Genomic DNA, 19,190 nt, shown 5'->3' on the forward strand with positions numbered 1-19,190 from the left:
GTCTAGGGTGGCTTTGAGCTCACGCTCCTCCCATGTCAATCGTTTGAGTGCTGGGGTCACAGGCTTACACAACCATGCTCAGCTTTCAGTTGAGTAAGCAAGTTTTCAACATAGGTTTTGTTGTTGTTTTCCGTTGCTGTTATCTCTTACCCGAGAAGCGTCCTAGCCTTTTTATTTGGTTCTTTTCTGCCTTCTTCAAACGCTGGGTCAAAGGCTCTTCTTACCAGGGTATCTCTTGCCCTAGCTAGGCTGTGTCCCGCTCACTCTCTTTAACATAGCGTAGCTCTTCCTTTGCGGTTTGTAATTTCAGACCATCTGGCTGGCGCATCTCTCCTGCTAGTCTAGAAGTCCTGTGAAGGGCCCTCTGGGTTTTCTCACAACTGCACTGTGCAGCTTAGTTGTTGTTTTTTGTTGTTGTTGTTGTTTTGTCAACTTGATACAAGATAAGGTCGTCTGAAGATGGAACCTCAAGTGAGAAAATGCTTCCACGAGAGTGCCAGGAGGCAAGTCTGTGTGCCATATTCGGGATCAGTAGTGCATGGGGGAGGGCCCTGCTCGCTGCAGGTGGTGCCATTCCTGAGCAAGCCAGAAAGCAGCACTCCGCTTCACTCGGTTCCTGCCTCGGCTTCCTCGCCTGAATTCCCTTCAGTGGTGCACTACAGGCTGAGAGCCGAACAAACCCTTTTCTCCCCATGTTGCTTTGGTCATGGTGTGTTTGGCTCTGCTTGACACCTTAAAGGGATGCTGGGTGGGACTGCCTTCTCCGCTCTCACCTGTAAGCTAAGTACCGCTCACCTGGGCTCTGCACCTGACCTGCAGCCCTCACTGCCTCCCACCATTGTTTGCTTGTAGGCGTCAAGAGCAAAGCCACTGGCCTGTGCTCTTTTACAAACAGGTCTTAGTTTCCTTTAGGGAACTGCTTTTCTGCTTGCAGGCAAGTGGCGGATCAGCAGCAGGCTGTGCGTCCCCAGGGCAGGCACCTGGCAGGTAAGGTTTGCTGTGTTCCATTTCTACCTTAAGTTACTGACACAGAGAAAAACCCTGCTGAGGAACTAGGCCGTTCGTTCCTGCAACGTAGATCCCAGAGTTGCCCTTCATACTCCTGAGAACCAAGTGCTTGATTTATTTTATTTTTTTCACTCTATAGGTACTTGGGCCCAGGCGGAAAATTCCCTTCTTTAAAGACTAGCCCAAACCAGTTTCTGTTGTTCATATTTTCACATTGCTTCTAATGAATGGGACACTCACGGGTGTGCACTCACACACACTTAGCAGAGCTCACCCGGTATCTCTAGCACATAACAGGGTGCAAAGTTGGGGTCCCATAAATATGTTGAATGAGTGGTGTGACCAGGGGAGCCTGAGGACTAGCCTGCGACTTGATTCTTTGTCCCTTTCTACTTGTGGTGAGAAGGCAGTGCTGGCAGTGGCAGCAGTAACAGCTTCTCTGGGTCAGTCATCTTTCACTACAGTGATTGCCTTGCGCTGGGCAGTCCTGACTCTCAGCCCACCCACTCAGAGTTTCCCATGGCTCTGCTTAGACACAACTGTCTACTCCTGTTTCATTTCCCTTGTATTGTCAGTCTCAATTTCTAATTTTTGCTTTGGGGCTCCCTCTGAGAGTGCCTGACTTGTCAGCAGATTATTTCTAAAGGCCCGAACATTACTCTCCTCCACAAAGAGCCCCTGAGCTTCCAGACCTCCACACTTAATACAGATGAGTTATTGGAACTGGGTGCCCATGGCTGCCTGCAGAGGAAACGCTACTTCGAACACTGGGACAATGTGCCTCTTGGGGTGGCCTGCAGCAAGGTCCAGGCCTCACCATCTTGAGCACAAATCTGTCTAAGGTCAGGAGATTCTAGGACTCCTGAGTTTCCTGGCTTCATAAGCACCGGCAGCCACGCGCGGCTGATGCAGCAGTGGAAGCACCGACAGCCACACGCGGCTGATGCAGCAGTGGAAGCACCGGCAGCCACACGTGGCTGATGCAGCAGTGGAAAGTGTTCTCCCAGACACCACAGCGGCGAGCCAGCAGCCGCGCACTGAAGGGAAAATGTTGAGTCTCTTGGTCTCAACATTGGTCTGAGCCTCCTGCTTCAGTCAAGCCAGAAAATGCAGGATAACACAAGCCACCAACCAAAGAGCACACATGTCCTGTGCTTTGTTCCTGGCAGGAAGTGGCTCGGGGAATGCAAAGCTCGCCCCTTCTCCAGCACCTGTGCCAGGACGGAGCTGTGGGCACACAAAGTGCTTTTTCAGATGCCGCAGACTTTGAAGTAAACTGTTAACTCTTCCACAGATCCTACAAATGGATTAAGTATGCCCCTTTGAGTCACAGTAAGAGTCATAAAGAATTGAGGGGGGAAAACCCTATAGCATTTGTACAAACTCCCGGGAGGCTCGGGAACTGGACATAAACAAAAGCAGGCTGTGAGCAAACTGTGTGTGTGCATCTAATAAGGAACAGAACTGAGCAGAATTAACAGAACTACAAGGGCAAACACACTAGGTCTGCCATCATTAAACAGGAAAATATACAAACCACTGAGAAATCACACCATAAAACAAGAAGGTTTGAACAGAGCAATTACTAACTATGAACCAACTGGAAAGCATGCAGCGGCCATTTTGGAAAATGATGGATGAGGAAGTCTAAACTTGGGCCGGCTCCTAAGCTAAGTTCCGGGAGGCTGCCCAGTGAAAGTACCTTTTCAAAAATATTAGTTTTCTTGGGAATGTGTGCATCTAATCGCCAGTAACAGAACTGGTGGTTCCTTGACGCGGTGTGCTTGCTCTGAGATGTTCGCAGGCCTCTGGGGTTTCAAAAGGCTGAAGTTTGCCCACTGTTCTCTCAAGTAACGACAGTGTCCCATGAGAGAGGTGGACAATCACACAAGGGCTCTGTCCTAACTACGGAGCAAGGGTGTCAGGTACATTCTCATCCCATCATACAGAATATTAAAAAGATATGCACCCAAGGGGGAAAATCTAATAAATGCCAGAACTGCTGGGCAGGGGTGCAGCTAGGGTGGAGGCCTTGCCTAATGTTGTGGAGGCCCTGGCTTCAATCTGCAACACTACAAATGAACAAACAAACTGCTTCATCAAGCGTTGGTCCTGTAGAGGGCTGGAGAGATGGGGCTCAGAGGTTAAGGGCACTGACTGCTCCTCCAGAGGTCCTGAGTTCAATTCCCAACAACCACATGGTGGCTCACAACCATCTATGATGTGATCTGATGCCCTGTGGGTGTACATGCACAGCACTGTGTTCATAATAATAAATAAATAAATCTTTTTAAAAAAAGAGTTAGTCCTGTCGTTTAAAAAATGTAAAATTTGTCGATGTGGTCATGTGTATGTGTGTGTGTATGTGTGCCTTTAAATCCTATCACTCAGGAAATGGAAGCAAGCAGACCTCTGTAAGTACGAGTCAGCCTGGTGTAGAAAGACATTCCAGACCAGCAGGAGTTACACAGTAAAATCCTGTCTCAACACAAAGCATACAACAGTCCCTCCGCCCCTGCAAAAGCACACAAACACATTTCAAATTTTCAGTTGTATGTGTCCATAAAGAATACACCAAAGAGACAAGTGCAGGCCAGCACTGTTGCTCTGTTTCAGAAGGGGCACAAGATCGACTGTGGTGATACATTTTAATGGAAATATCTATTACATTCTCAGAGACCTGAACTTTTGCTGGACCTCACGGCCGAGTTAATAACACACCTTGAGGTCACTTAGGACTTGGCCTGCACCCTGCCGTGCACTCAGCCTGCTTAGCCTGGCTTTACGAGAATAATGTGACAACCAACCTTACTTGACTTGGGATCCCTGTAATCAGCTTTTAAAAATTACTTTTTATTATTACTTCTTTTTTTTTTTTTTTAAATTTCATGTGTGTTGACGTTTTGCCTGCATGTATGTCTATGTGAGAGTGTTAAATCCCCTAGAACTGGAGTTACAGACACTTGTGAGCTGCCATGTGGGTGCTGGGAACTGAACCTCTAGAAGAACAGCTCGTGCTCTTAACCGCTGAGCCGTGTCTCAAGCCCCCTTATTATTACTTCTGTATATGACACGTGTGCATCTAGTATGAGGAGGTCAGAGAGCATCAGAGCCCCCAGAGCTGGAGTGAGAGGCAGCTGTGAACTGCCTGATGTGGGTGCTGGGAACTGAAGTCTGGTTTTCTACAAGAAAACTATGAACTCTTAACCACTGAGCCATCCCTCCAGCTCCCTCTTCCTATGTACTTAGCTTTTACAACCTAAGCTAATGCAGTATTACTCTTGTTTGTAATAAAACAACAACAACAACAATAATGTTTTCTCAACAACAGGTGGATGTTCTTACTCTACCTATGTTCTGAAATAGAAACAACCAGGAACACTATTATTATGCAAAACCCTATTCCAGGCACCAGAAACCCCTCACAAAAGTTCCTGAAAGTGGAGGTGACAGCAAAGCCTCATCCTCAGCTACAGGGCCTACCTGGTCTGAGTGAGAATGCCCCCCACGGTGTGTGGCATTTGAACACTTGGCCCTCATTTGTTAGAGCTGTTTGAGAGGCATGTCACTGGAGGTGGCAGTGGGAGTCTTGAGACTTGGACCATTTCAAGTCCCATTTCTGTGTCCTGCTATGGTTCCACCCTCAGCTTCTGCGCCAGCCACCGTGCCTCTCCTCTGCCATCATGGACTCTAGCTTTCCAGCACCATAAGCCCAAAGGAACTCTCCTTCTGTAAGTCGCCTTGGTCGTGGTATTTTATCACAGCAACAGGAGAGTAACCAATACAAAGACTGACATATGTGACAGCCCTGTCTTGAGCAAGCCCTTCCTTTCCTCATTCTTCCGGGCCACCACCCACTCGCATCAGCGGACAGAAACCATTACCGAGTAAGTGACCCCTACTGGTCATAACCGTATCTCCCATCTCGGACGGTTTATGGGAACCTTAGTGAGGTACATAAAGTTCAGTATCTTATGGGAATATAAAGCCACTGGTTCTATCAGATAACCACAATTCTTCACAGTAAAAAAAATTTTTTTCTCTTTCTTTTTTTCTTTTCTTTTCTTTGTTTTCTGGTTTTTCGAAACAGGGTTTCTCTGTGTGACTGACCTGGCTGTCCTGGACTTAACTTTGTAGACCATGCTGGCCTCGAACTCACAGCAATCCACCTTCCTCTGCCTCCCGAGTGCAGGGACTAAAGGTGTGCGCCACCACACCCAGTTTTTTTTTTTTTTCCGAGACAGGGTTACTCTATGTAGCCCTGGCTATCCTGGACTCACTTTGTAGACCAGGCTGGTCTCAAATTCACAGCGATCCACCTTCCTCTGCCTCCCAAGTGTTGGGATGAAAGGCGTGCGCCACCACGCCTGGCCTTTTCTTTAAGTCAAGGTCTCACTGTGTAATCCTGGCTAGCCTGGAACTGGCTATATATACCAAGCTGAACTTGAACTCACAGAGCTTCTGCCTCCTGGGTACTAAGACTAAAGACACGTGCCACATACCTGGCCATCTTCAAATCTGCATCAAATTGCAAACACATACAGGCAAAATAGTCCACCCAGCATGCAAACCCTTCACACACGAGAAGCAGCCCCTGCCCAACTTCTTTCTCATGGTCACTGGCTCCCATCGCTCAGCTATGATGGATTCCCCAAGTGCAAAGGGTACAGCAGTAAATGGATTGAGGAACAATTACCCAAAATAGATCTTTCATTTCCAACAAAGCAACACTGTACAGTCTCCCATAAAAGCTACATTAGACATAAACACCCCGTGTGCAGGGTTGCATGGAGAAAGAAGAGGACAACGGGTCCAAACGGTGGTCAAACATGCAGAGTGAAAGAACAGACCAAAGGGACTACTGGCCACTGGCCACTGGCCACTCCTAGTGCCATCACTGACACCTTCAATTTAATCCTCATACCCCAGATAAGGCTGGATGAGAGGGCATGTAATATGCCTGGGGTCCCCAAGCACCACGTGGACTGGCAGCTGCTGAGCCAGCCCAGGCCCCAGTTCAAGGCTGCTTGTCTCTTCCTCAGTCCACACGGGCTCTCCAAGGATGTGAGAAGAGCAGTCCCTCATCTTACGATAGCTGCATGAGAGCAACTCTGTTCTGTTCCCTCCAGTCCCTGTCCCAAGGGCGGTTTCCACAGACGCAGCCACACCACACACACGAATCATGGGAGTCAACGGGGGTTTGCTGAGAGGGGCTGGCCAAAGTACAAATGACTCCCACATCATCTGCAGTCAGGGAGAAAAACCACAACACGGGATCAATTTATCAACGACAAACTAAAATAGGAAAGCAGTTTTATAAAATAAACACAGAAAATCCCACTGACCTGGACTAAATTAACTGACCCGGGAAAGTAACTTAGACGTTTGTTCACAAACTGAAACCCAGTCTCAGCTGGATGTGTGTATGCTGGTATTGGGGAGGCAGGAGGCTTCTGACAGGCAGAGTCCCCTATGGCTGACTTGTCCACAGCAGGGTGGCCCCTAATGCGGTACTGTGAGGAGGGACCGATGGGGAGTGGAACCTCTCTGACTCATGTCTCTCAACACAGGCAGAAGCGACTCCCACTTCCCCTCTGTCCTGGGAAAACCAGGGCCAAATTCAATCCTGTCCACGCTACCAAGTGAGCCTATGGCCCCTGCAAGGCCACCTTCATTCAGCTACAGGACTGTGAGCGACAGCTGGGCAAAAGAGCAGCTGGCCCAGAAGACAGGTAAATGGCTCACTCTACAGTTGTACCTAGCATCCCCCAACATTCATATGAAGGAAGCTGGACCCCAATATGGGGGTATGAAGAGGCAGGGCTGTTATGACGTGATACGGTCACCAGAGTTCTACCCTTACTGGCAGGATCAGTGCTCCAGGGACAGGCTCCAGGGATCCTGTCTGCACCTTCTGCTATGTGAAGACATATAGCGGAGGGGGGAGGCTTTGGAAAATGAGCTGTCACCAGCCTCCTGAATGGGCTGGCTCCTTCATCTTGCACTCTCTGGCCTTCAGAACCTTGCACAGCCGAAGTTATTTTTGTTATAAAGACGAATGGACTGAGATGTTTAACAAAGTAAGTCCCCTCTCCACAAGAAAATAAAAAGTTTTTTTTTTTCAGTCATAAAAATAATACACAGTCAATATAAAAACCAAATCAGGGCTGGGGACATGGCGCAGTAGGTAAAAGGGCCCTTGACCCCATGATGGAGGAAGAGAGCCAACCCCTGAAAGTTGTCTTCCAACCTCCAAATGCATGTGTGGCACACACACCTATAGTCACACAGTAATAATAAAATTAAAAATGTAACTTTAAAAATCCAAATTAGGGGCCGGGCGTGGTGGCGCACATCTTTAGCCCTAGCACTCGGGAGGCAGATGCAGGTGGATCTCTGTGAGTTCAAGGCCAGCCTGGTCTACAAGAATGGAGGACAATCAATCTCTCTCTCTCTCTCTCTCTCTCTCTCTCCTCCTCCCTCTCGTCTCCCTCCTCTCCTCCTCCCTCTCCTCGGCTCTCTCCTCCGCTCTCTCTCTCTCTCCTCTCTCTTCTCTCTCTCTCGCCTCCCCCCTCCTCTCTCTCTCTCTCTCTCTCCTCTCTCTCTCTCTCTCTCTCCCCCCCCCCTGTGTGTATGTATGTGCATGTGTGTGTGTGTGTTAATGTGTACATGCTTACACACATGCACCAGCTTTTTAAAAAAAAGTATTAGCCAGGAACTCATCATGTGCCAAGAGCTGTTCTCCCAAAATACTCAAGGTCTTTGGTCAAATGCACCTGCACTATAGTAAGAGAGGCTGACTGAACGCAGGTGAGGCCAGCCAGGTTGGGTGGGTGAATCTTCAGGATGAACGGAGGCACAGCCCTCTAGAGAAGGGATGGGTGTCTGAGAAGACTACCTTGGAGAAAGTGATCTTCCTGTAGGGTGACACTGGACAATGAAGGCAGTCACGCCATGTGGGAGGTAAGGGCAGCCTGGAAAGAACAAAGGCCGCAAGGCAGGAAGAGACCTGGCATCTTGAGGAGGCTCAAGAGCGCCGTGGCTGGTGGGCGGTGAGGGGGGCACAGACCCTGACGTGAAATCATGGAGGTAGGTAGGGCTTTGTAAGCCAGTTAAGACTGTGGTCGGCATGCACTGCTGAGGTACCTGGAGAGCATACATTGGTAACAAGACAGCAACCTGCTGTGTCTTCCAGAAGACTGCCCCACTGTACTCAGAAAGGCCTCTGGGAGGCAACAAAGGAGCAGATGGGACTGGTCCAGGGCAGAGGAGCCAGGACCTTGGACAGTGGTACTAGAAGAAAGTAGCCAAATGAGGCTTTCTGAAAGGGGGGGGGGGGGTGCCTCCTTCAGGGAGGAGGACAATGACGACTAGGGGCTTGTGTCTTGAAGTGTGAGGGGAGAGGAAGTATTTACCGACGGTCCTGTGTGTGGTTCATTTTTATCCATAAATGCTGGTTCGAGGGTGTTCACAGACACTTTCTAAGGTCTTTGTTCAATGCCTGTATTCACGTCATAATTAGCCTTTGCATTTTGACCTTGGGTCCTGCATTGTGCTAAACTCGGGTACAGTTCTAGGAGTCTGGGGGAACAGTTCGTAGATTCTCTGGAATTTTCTATGTGTGATCAATGAGGAGAGCAGTTTAATTTCTTTCTTGCTAACCTAGATCCCATAAGGTCCCTTTTCCCAGTTCACCGCTTTCTGGAACTTTTAGGAGTGGACCGTGATTTCAAGCATGTGGGCCATAAGGCCTTGCAGGTGCCTTACAACAAAAGACATTTGTTTTTTTAAAAAACACTTTGGTTAGTTCCTTGAGAATTGCATATGATGTGTTTTGATCATAATCACCCTCCCTTCAAGAAGTTCCTTTCTGAGTGCTGAACTGTTTCTTCACAAACAAAGGTCGAACCTGCCAAACACTCTTTCTTCACCAACTGATGGGGTCTATAGTTGCTTTGTTTCTTTAATTTAAAAAATATTTTTTAAGACAGCATCTCTTGTATCCTAGGTTGACCTCAAACTCACTCCGTAGCTAAGGATGACCCTGAACTGCTCTCTCTGCCTCCACCCCCAAGTGCTGGGACACCATGTGGGCACCACCACGCATGGTTTATGCAGTCCAGGACCTCAGGAAGGCTAAGCACATGCTATACAGACCAGGGCATGTATGAGAAGGATCTAGGCAGTCTCATGCCTGTTTGGATTAGCTTTCTCTTCACCTGGTACTCCAATGGCCAGACAGTAAAGTCTCCTGTTCTCAGGCAAAGCCCAGAGCTGTCACTTACAAATGCTCTTCTCTTGTTTGCACTAGATTCTTTCTTTTCTTTTTTTCTTTCCTTTTTTTTGAGACAGGGTTTTTCTGTGTTGCCCTAGATGTCCGTCCTGGAACTCGCTCTATAGATCTGCCTGCCTGTGCCTCCTGGGTGCTGGGACTAAAGGTGTGCACGCGCCACCACTGCTGGCTGGACTGGATTACATTCCAATAGCTCCCCACACCCAAGCACACTGACTCCTCTGCCACCATCATTTTGTTATTTTGTGGATCTTAAGAACTCGGTTACTCTCTTTATTTATTCACTTGCTACTTTTGCTGAGACCTTCCCCCATTCCTGTCAGTTCTAGCAGTGTTTGCCTTTTGAGAGCATTTTTATCCTCATTAAAGTCTTTGGTAGGATGAACCCAAGACTGTGCCATCCCAGCCTTGGCAATTGTTGGTTGGCTTTTCCCATGCAAGTTGAGGTTTCTCTGGTTCTTTATAAGATAATTGATTTTGGCTCATATCTGGGCTATTTCGATACTGTTTTATGGAACTCAAGGTCTTGTGTGAATCCAGCAGAGGGGGTTATTTTTGTTTTAGGAGACAATCGGGCAGGCTGGGTTTGGGCGGCAAGTCCTGACAGCCAGCATTCTGTGGGCTGTGGTTTGACTGTCAGCTCCACTGTTGAGCCTATCCAGGCACTCTTCTTATGCACCACTCAGTGTCCTGCTGGCACTTGGGAAGTCACCTATCCCTTGGTGGATTCGGAAAAGCTTTGTTTGAAGTCACTTTCCCAAGCACCCCTGTGCGCTCTGGTTCCTTGGGACTCTCATTCTTGGTCCTTTGAGCCTCGGTTACCACAGTCTACTATGAATTTTCTGGACTGTTGTACCCAGATCTGGGACAACCAACAAGAAGGCAAAGATTTAAAAAATAAAATAAAATAAAGGTCTCTGCTTGAGATGTCAGCGTCTCCCAAGTCCTCATTGGCTCTACTGCCATTACCTCCGCTGTGGTAATGTCAACTCCGCCACCGTGGGACCGCTCAGGGCTGAACACAGGGGAGACAGAATGGAATTATACAACCGTGGGATTTCCCCCTCTGCTTGAGCCTTAGGAGCCCTTTCTCACCCCCACAACCAGAGCCATAGCCAAGGGCCATTTCCTGGCGCTGTTTGTGTGGTGTCCACTGCTGGAGTGTGGGCTTCCAGGATGTGGGACGCTGAGGGAAAACTGGGAAGCACACTGCCGGGTTGATAATACATTAAGTTCTGGTTTTCTTCCCAACCTGTCTGCTATGACTAATGTTTCAGAGACCTTAAATAGCTTCCAGTGCATTCTGTCCAAGCCATTAGCGGCACTCGGTGACGGAGACGTGGGGATCGCATCTATTCCTTATCTAGGGTGGAATCTTCCTTTCCTGTGCTTAATTACTCATGCTAAAGAAAGGATATAAAATAGGGATTAAGTATAAAACTGTTTTGCTAAGATACTAAAACTTTCTTGGCAATGTGGTATGCCTAGTGCTAAAAAGTCTCTCCACATAAAACAGTCGGGTGGCTGCTGAGGAAAGCCTGCCTGGCTCTCCCTGCTTTTAGAAATGATGCAAAGCAGAAGACTGCTGGCCAGGGTTCCCTGAGAGCATGACGAAGGTAGAACTACCTGAGAAGTCCAGCTGGTGAGGCCAGGCAAACGGAATGCTGGGTAAACTGAGAAATGGTCCTAATCCAAGTCTGAGTCCGTATACGGCATGCCTTTATGAAGATGTCATATCAAAACCCATTACTTTGTATGCTCATTTAAAGCTGGGGCTACAGAGATGGCTCAGCAGCTAAGAGCACATACGGGAGTTCGGTTCCCAGCACCTAGGCTGTTGCGCTCACAACTGCCTGTGACTGGAGTTCTAGACACCCAGTGGATAGGACGCCTTTGGCCACTACGGCACTTGCATGCATGTGCACAGACCTACCCAAACACACACACAACTTAATATTTTCTAAATCTAAAAAAGTTGAGCTGGGCGGTGATGGCACGTGCCTTTAGTTCCATCACCCGGAAGGCAGAGGCAGGCAGATCCCTGTGAGTTCGAGGCCAGCCTAGTCTACAAAGCAAGTTCTAGGACAGCCAGACCTGCTACACAGAGAAACCCTGTCTCAAAACAACAACAACCTGAAAAACAAATCTAAAAAAAAAAAAAGCTGGCTTTTGACCAGTTTACATGTATCCTCTACTACAAGACAGACAGAAAAGAATCCAAGTGTTAGCTCTTTGCCCTTCCACAGGGGGCCATGTACAAACCTGGAAGCCTGTGTTGCTTGTTTTTATGTCAACTTGAAACACAAGCCAGAGTCATCTGGGAAGAGAGACTCGGAATTGAGAAAATACCTCCGTCAGGCTGGACTGTAGGTGAGTCTGTTGGGCATTTTCTTGGTTGTGAAGGGCTTAGCGGTGCCAACGTTTGGCAGGTGGTCCTGAGTTGTACAAGAAAGCAGGCTGAGCCAGCCATAGGGAAGCAAGCCAGGAGGCAGCACCACCTGACGCCGGGGCTTCCGCTGCAGCTCCTGTCTCCAGGTTTCTTCACTACTTGAGTTCCTGCCCCGCCTTCCTTCAATGATTGACTACGTGCACACCAAACAAACCCTAGCCTGCCCTAGCTGCTCCTGGTCATGGCGTTTTATCACAGCAACGGAGATCCCGATTAAGACAGAACTACACCCCACCCCACCCCACCCCCGTCCATAATTATTTGCAAACTAAGCCTAACACATACTTTTATAGCTCTAGGAGAGATGGAGGTGATGGACCAAAATCCCCTTAAAAATTAAGGAGAAGAGAAAAACAAAACCAGGAAGTACTTGGACAAGACTATGGGTGCTGGACCCAGAAGGCCTGCACTCGAGCCCAGCTCTGATCTTTACTTGCTGTTTGATGTTGGATGAGGTGTTTTGCTTCTCTGTATGTCAGTTTCCTTAGCTGAAAAATGGGAGGGGTAATAGCAAAGCCTTGCTCTGAGAGCTGATTCGTGGCGAAGGGCTGAGAACGCTGACTGATGCATAAGGGTGTCTCCTAATTCTTAACTGCCCTTCCTCTCCTGCCCTCCCCTTCCTCCTGTTTCCAGGCAAGCACTGCCTCTGGCACGCCTGGGTCATGGCTGTCACATGTACAGAAGAGTATATCAAATCTTAATGTACAGCCTAATGAGCGACTGTGAAAGGGACACTCTAACGCCCCCCTCAGGTCACTACAGAGAATGCCGCAGTTCTGAGACATTCCCACTGCTACCCCAGCTAGTGTGGAATTCAACCTCTTATTTCTCCTTACTGTTTTAACACTGAACTGCACATCTAAACGGATGTGGTTTCTTTTTACTTTTGAAGTTCCTACAAACAAAACTCAGTGTATGTTGCTATCGTCTGTCTTCACACTTTAAGAATCATCCGTGTTACTGCTGAGCACGTGGTATAGCACTTACCTGGTGCACACAAGTTCTCCCAGGTTCAATTCCTAGCACCACAAAAATGAAATAAAATAGAACTTTAAGATTTTTATCATCTCAGGGCTGGAGAGATGGCTGAGAGGTTAAGAGCACTGGCTGCTCTTCCAAAGGTCCTGAGTTCAATTCCCAGCAACCACAAGGTGGCTCATGGCCATCTATAATACAATCTAGTGCCCTCTTCTGGCCTGCAGGCAGAATAGTCTCCGCCCCCACCCCCCATCTCTTAGAGCAAGAAGGCTGAGGCTGGAGGACTGCTGCAAGCTGGAAGCCACCCTGGGTTGTAGAGGGCATGCCCAGCCAGCTGGAAGTGGAGGTACCTAGTGATGCACCATCTTCAAAGCCAGGTGCAGCAGCACAGGTATATAACCCAGAGCTTGGGAGGTAGAGACAGGAGGACTGCCACGAGTTTGAAAACAGCCTTGTCTACAAAGAGAGTTCCACAACAGCCAGGATCCTATCTCTACAGCGAGGATTCCACAGCAAAACCATGTCTCAAGAAATAAAATTTTAAATTCTTATTTAAAATTTAAATAAAGGCAAAATAAAAAAGACTTATCTATGTTGTCCAGTCTGTGTATAGTTTGATCATTTTCTTCTGATCCTTACAAATGTGATATCTGCATATTGACTCTTGTTCCCTATGTGGGTTGCTTTTAGATTTTACAATTCTGAATATTGCCTGGGGCTGGGAGAGCTACCTCCTTGACCTGAGTGAGGCTGGGTCAGAGGGCAGTGTGCTAATTGGTGTGTCCAGCACTGTTAACACAGGAGGGGAAGGGGTGTGTCTGCCTGCGACTATCACAAGAGCACAAGCAAGTGTGGTAATCCTCTCATGTGTAGTTTGTGTCAGCGTGGATGTTAGCATCCACCCCTGTGACAGAGCTGGCTAGAAGGGGAACTGCCATATAAGATATGTGCGGTTCAGACTTATATACGTATTGCCATCGTCTTTTTCAGAGTGATTACACAGGGACCTGGCTTCCCACTGGGTGGAGACTCACTTCTGCTCCATCATGGCCCTGCTGACACACGGGGACGCCAGGCTTTGCTGTTCTGTTGTTCCTTGCATGTGCAGTGATATCTCAATGGGACGCTGGTTTCCATTTTCCTGGGTCCTAATGTAATTGAAAATGTGCCTACAAAATCAAGTACAGGACAGCCAAGGCTACACAGAGAAACTCTGTCTCAAAAAAAAACCAAAAGAAAAAAAAAGAAAATGTGCCCACAGGTTTATTGATCTCTTTTCTGAAATGTGTTCTCAAGACCTCCGCTCAGCTCTGCCCTGGGTTGTTCTTTTTTTTTTTTGGGGGGGGGGGTTGTTCACTCTTAATGGGTTTTGTAGTTCTTTGTTTGAGAGACTAATTCTTTGCTGGCTAATTATGATGTAAACTTCTTTTTTCCACACTGCCTTTTCACTGTTTCAATGGAGTCTTTTGATCATAAAAGTCCTTGTAACACCCAGGTGCAACTTGGGGTTCCTTTAAGAACTCTTCCTTGTCTGACTGCTCTATTGGAAGTGACTTCTCATGCCTGCCTCAGGAGCCTCAAGAGCCTCAGGAGCATGTGGCGTGAGGCAGTGACCCGGTTAGCAAAGGTGGAGTGCGGGCCTTCAGGTTGGACTGGGATGGGTGGGCCACCAAACAGGTGACCGTGTCTCAGGACAATTAGGGAAACCAAAGCCAGTGTGGAGGTTAAATAACCAAGGGACTCACAAAGCTCATGGTACAGCACTGACACACAGTAGGCCTCCCCAGCAGCCTGGTGAACAAGACTTAACCATATATGAGGTCAGCAAAAGAGGTAAACTGCCCTCCACAGGCCAGTCAAGTCCCCCTGGTATTCAGGGGTCACCCTCAGTATAAAGTGGGGGTACTCTTTCCCTGGATCTCCCAATGGGCAGCAAGCTGAGGAATAAGAGCAGCCATCCTTCCGGCTCTGGAGGGGGCACAGCAACTGGGACAGCCACCGCCTGGCCTCAGTGAGTCTGGTCAAAATAGTATGTGCCAAATAGCGTGACCTGCACTGTAAACACAGGAAGGGAGGGATTGTTGCCTGTGACTGGCACAGGCAGGTGTGACACTCCCTTCCTGGAGCTCTCTACCTGAGCACATGGGTGTGTGTGTGTGTGTGTGTGTGTGTGTGTAGGGTGATGGAAGGTGTGTCCTCAGGAAGCTGGGCTGCTAACTGCCTGCCATTCTGCAGGTGATCCCTGATGCACTGGTGGCCTCTCAAAGTCCTCTGTCCTCCTCCGAGACAGGGTATGTGCTCAGACTAGACATGCTCACTCGAACCTGCACAGTTCTGTGAGGAGAAAGCATCTGCCTGAGGGTGCTGGACAGACTCCAGTGAAGACTTTGCTTGTTTAAGGTAGGGTCTCACTACGCAGCCCTGGCTGGCCTGGAACTTCTGATGTACACCAGGTTGGCCTCAAGCTCGGGGACCCACCTGCCTCAGCCTGTGCCGCCATGGCCAGCTCAGTGTCCGCCTGTAAAACAACTGAAGACTGTTTCACACTGTGTCCTTCTTCTGCCCCCTCCACAGCGAAGGCCCTGGAGGGGGGGGCTTTCCCATAATTCTGCGCATCTCTTGCCCTCCCCGAGGATCCCCAACACTACCAACACGGCCAATACTAAGGAATGACAAGATGAGTGGGGGGTGGGAGTGGGGGGAGGAAGTGGTACCTGTGCCTAGTGTTTGTCCAGCGGAGTCAAAGGAAAGAAGCAATGAATCTGCAATACAAGAGGACAAGTTCACGTCTTTCTTCTGTTGTCAGACAAGTGCCTGCTGGCTCCACCCGGCCTAAAAGCACTGACTCCTCCCCTTTGGCCACTCCCATTTTTATATTCCTATGCATATCTGCTTACCATTCCCCGCCTTCCCCCCCTCCACCTCCAAATAAAACCCTGAAAGTAGGGTCATTAATTTATAGCATATGTTGGAATAACAAAGGGAAGATGTCAAAGAAAGGGAAGGTATTGTAGAGCGGCAAAGATGTTAGTTAGTGCACAGAAGGCATGCCACCAGGGCCTTGGCAAGCACAGCAGGCAGACTCGAGGGGCGGGGTGTGAGCGCCCAAGCGGCCAAAGCAAAGGGAGAAAACGGTGCCAGGATTTAGTGCCCACAATGCATTGTTCTTCCATTCATTCACACGGTCAGGAAATGTTGGTTGGGCATTTACAGTGTCTGTGTATAGACACTCAGGAGCCACTGCAGTGTCTATGGTTAGACACTGTACTAGGGCGCCATGATACCTTAGTCAGCAACAACAACAAGAAGACACGGTCTCCACACTCAGGAGCCGCCTTGCTTTTCATCTTGAGAAGAGAAGTTATCAGGGAACAGAATAATCAGCTAGAAACTGAGAAAGTAAATCTGAGAAGTCTGCTACTTGTGTGAGGGGCCAGCCTGAAGGCGCTGGGCAGAAGAACTTCCCTGGAGAGGGTGGCCCTTGGGCTAAGGGCTGAAGGATACTGAGTGTCAAAGCCAACAAGAACGGATGGGTATCACAGGCAGAGAGGGCTCATGCGCAGAGACCTGAAGGAGGAGAGCACCAGTGTTTCCAAGCAAACAACTCAAAGAGCCAAATCCAAGTAAATGATGTACTTTCCCTGCGAGTCCTCGAAGAGAGGGGACCGAGTGATGTCTGTTCCTACCACAACATCTCGAGAGTCTGTAGTTGTGAGTCTTGTATGGCTCTTAACATGTGACCCCCCATCTCAAATGATGGTATAAAGTCAGTGTACAGCAATTACACAGTGAGGGATACCAAGATGAGGTGTGGTCCAAACACCACAGGCTCACGCAATCACATCCAGAAGGCTCACTCGCTGCAGAGTGCTAGCTGGACACATGCAGGACATGTGTGTTCAGCTACCACCCACTCTACAGTACCTTCCAGATCTCACTGCACATGGAAAATCAACCATCATCATAACCCTAAATAACAGCCCCTGATGTTCCCTATAAGCTCCTGAAGGCAGCCAAGACAGCTGCTCACGCAAGGTTATGTCACCAGACCGTACCTGACACCCAGGAACCACTGCAGAATTAGTTTCTAGAGAAAAGCCTGGACCGCAAGCCCTTCAGGCAACCCTTTAGGAATCTGTTTACTAAGAACCGTGGGACAGCAAGCTAGGGGTATGGTTCCTAAAAGGATCCTGAGGCAAGCATCCTGCATCCATCAGCAGGTCAGGGCTGAAGAGGAAAGGCAGCCTGCTCTTTACAAAGCAGGGGGCCCTTGATGAGCACCTGTCTATCCTGGTTGTACAAGCAGCATCTAACTTGGGACTTCTACCCTTTTATCAGGATGCTTTGTGTCTGTTTCCTCTGAGTGAGGTGTGTTCCTCCTTTGAAAACCGGCAGCCAGGGTAAGAAGGAGAAAGGTCTCACACACCTGGAAGACGGGGACCCCTCTGAGGAGTTGACTGTCCAGCTACACTTTTTTTTTAAGGCAGCTCAAGAGCTGGACAGACTGCTCAGTAAATAAAACACTTGGCGTGCAATTGTGAAGTGGACAACACTCCAGTAAAAAAGCAGGGTGTGGCTGTGATGCCGGCTGTGATCCCAGTGAGCTCAGAGCTCAGAACAAGACGCTGTCTCAGAGTATAAAGTGGAGTTAAAGGAAGACTCCTGATGTCAACATCTGGCCTGCATACCCACCCATATGGGAACACACACACACACACACACACACACACACACACACACACACACACACACACACACGTGTGTGTGTGCAAAAAATTTAAGTACTTAATTTTCACTACAGCTCACACAGTTTTCCAATTATAATTTACTTTCTTCATTCTCATAAGCAATCCTGATTTTATCTTTTCTTTGAAACTTTTTGATTCACATGTTTAAAAAAATGCGTAACCTCAACTAAATATCTGAAGGGCATCAATTGTTGACAAGTGGCTGCCTCTGGTGGTAGTTGCTACAAAATGCCGGCAGTGAACATGTGTTATTTGTATCAAGGGGGTGGGGGTGGGGCTGGGAACTGCACTAGGTGGGAGAGCTGCCTGAGACCAGAAATGAGTGTGTGTGTGTGTGTGTGTGTGTGTATAGTGGGGGAGGGGGAAAAAAGACTAAAAATAACTGTGTGCTCCAGTGCAAGCTTGCTGGTATTAAAGCCAAGGCATAGAAGATTCCAGACCCCTTCCATTATTTGTGCCGAGGGCTGGTCCTTTCCAGTTCCTAGGATCATCCTGAGAGCTCAGACCACTTACATCAATCTCTTAATGATGTAAGTCCCCCTCTTCTTTTCTTCTTCCTCCTTCGCACAGTTTATTCCTTGGTCTTAGGAATGAAACCCAGGGCCTTGAACAAGCGAGGGAGTGCTCCCACACTGAGCTACACCCCCAGGCTGCTTCCCGCTGAGCACCCATGCTGAACAAGATGTGTCTCCACCTTGCAGGCCAGGAAGGAGTTGCAGGTAAAGTGTGACCAAGGTCTTGAGAGGGAAGCCCCAGGCAAGCAGGCTGTCTCCGGGAAAGCAGCCTCTCTCTGCAATGGCCGCTGTGCTCTGGCAGCACGTGCCTTCAGAGACACAAGTCAGGGGAAGAGAGCGACACATTTCATGCTTTGTGTAAGCTCAAATGAATTTTGTTTTGAGTATTAAAGTCACAGAGCAGAAACGGCTCGGAGATTCATTATTTGTGTTTACTCTAAAGGATGTAAGATTATTTTAATTATAAACCACACTGACAGCTTACGGGAAAACTTAGCATTCGACAAGAGTGAGAGGTTTGCTTTGCAAGCAAGCGACAGAGCAGGAATCCAGATTTCTCCTTCTGCAGCTAACAAATATGTCATTTTCACTTGAGCATTCCAGGCTCCAGCTGTTCCGGCGGCCATGTGGCGTGTTGCACAAGTGACCGGACAGAATCCCAGACCAAAGCACGGCAGGGCTCGCTGCACACTGAGGAGAGTCAGAACTCACGGGGAGCTTTTTATTATGGTCAGATGTTTCCTGTGTCTGGTTTCTGAAGCAGAATAGAGGGACTATGGAGGGAGGAGGAAAACGCAGCCTGTATTCTTAGTGTTTGGTCAGCCTACGAAAGCCCCAGGCATGTGTGAACGAACTGGGTTAGGGGGGCGGGTGTGGGTGGGGGGAGCCGCCTGCCTGGCACCTTATACACTCCACATCTGGGTCTTCTCCTATCCACCCCATGCAAGCCTCAGGAGAGTAAGAACGGGGAGAAAACAGATTGCTCCCAAGCAAACAGGTAAAATACCAGCAAATAAAACTAACATGTTCTGGTAAGACAGGAAAAAAGGGAGTAAGGGTGATTTCACTGCTCCTTAATACAGAAAAATAGTAACTACCACACACCAGGCATAGTAAGAACACCAGCAAACGCATTTTCAAGAAATTCACACGTTAGTCAAAGTGGTGGAGTGGTGATGGTGAAATACCACACAAATAAA

General features: G+C 48.5%; 1 protein-coding gene across 8 annotated transcripts in view; it reads right to left on the reverse strand.

The window, feature by feature from the left end:
* St3gal3 (ST3 beta-galactoside alpha-2,3-sialyltransferase 3) overlaps window positions 1–19,190 on the reverse strand; it is a 204,010-nt gene that overhangs the window by 106,386 nt on the left and 78,434 nt on the right. For 6 of the 8 annotated variants that reach the window (XM_051172211.1, XM_051172205.1, XM_051172206.1 and 3 more), the window contains exon 3: window positions 15,443–15,490. The exons of the other annotated variants lie outside the window; for them this stretch is intronic. In XM_051172211.1, coding sequence (XP_051028168.1) covers window positions 15,443–15,490 — 48 coding nt within the window. The remainder of the gene's footprint in view (window positions 1–15,442; window positions 15,491–19,190) is intronic. 8 annotated transcript variants of the gene reach the window in all.

The sequence above is a fragment of the Acomys russatus genome, chromosome 29, assembly GCF_903995435.1.
Source record: "Acomys russatus chromosome 29, mAcoRus1.1, whole genome shotgun sequence".
Classification (NCBI taxonomy): domain Eukaryota; kingdom Metazoa; phylum Chordata; class Mammalia; order Rodentia; family Muridae; genus Acomys; species Acomys russatus.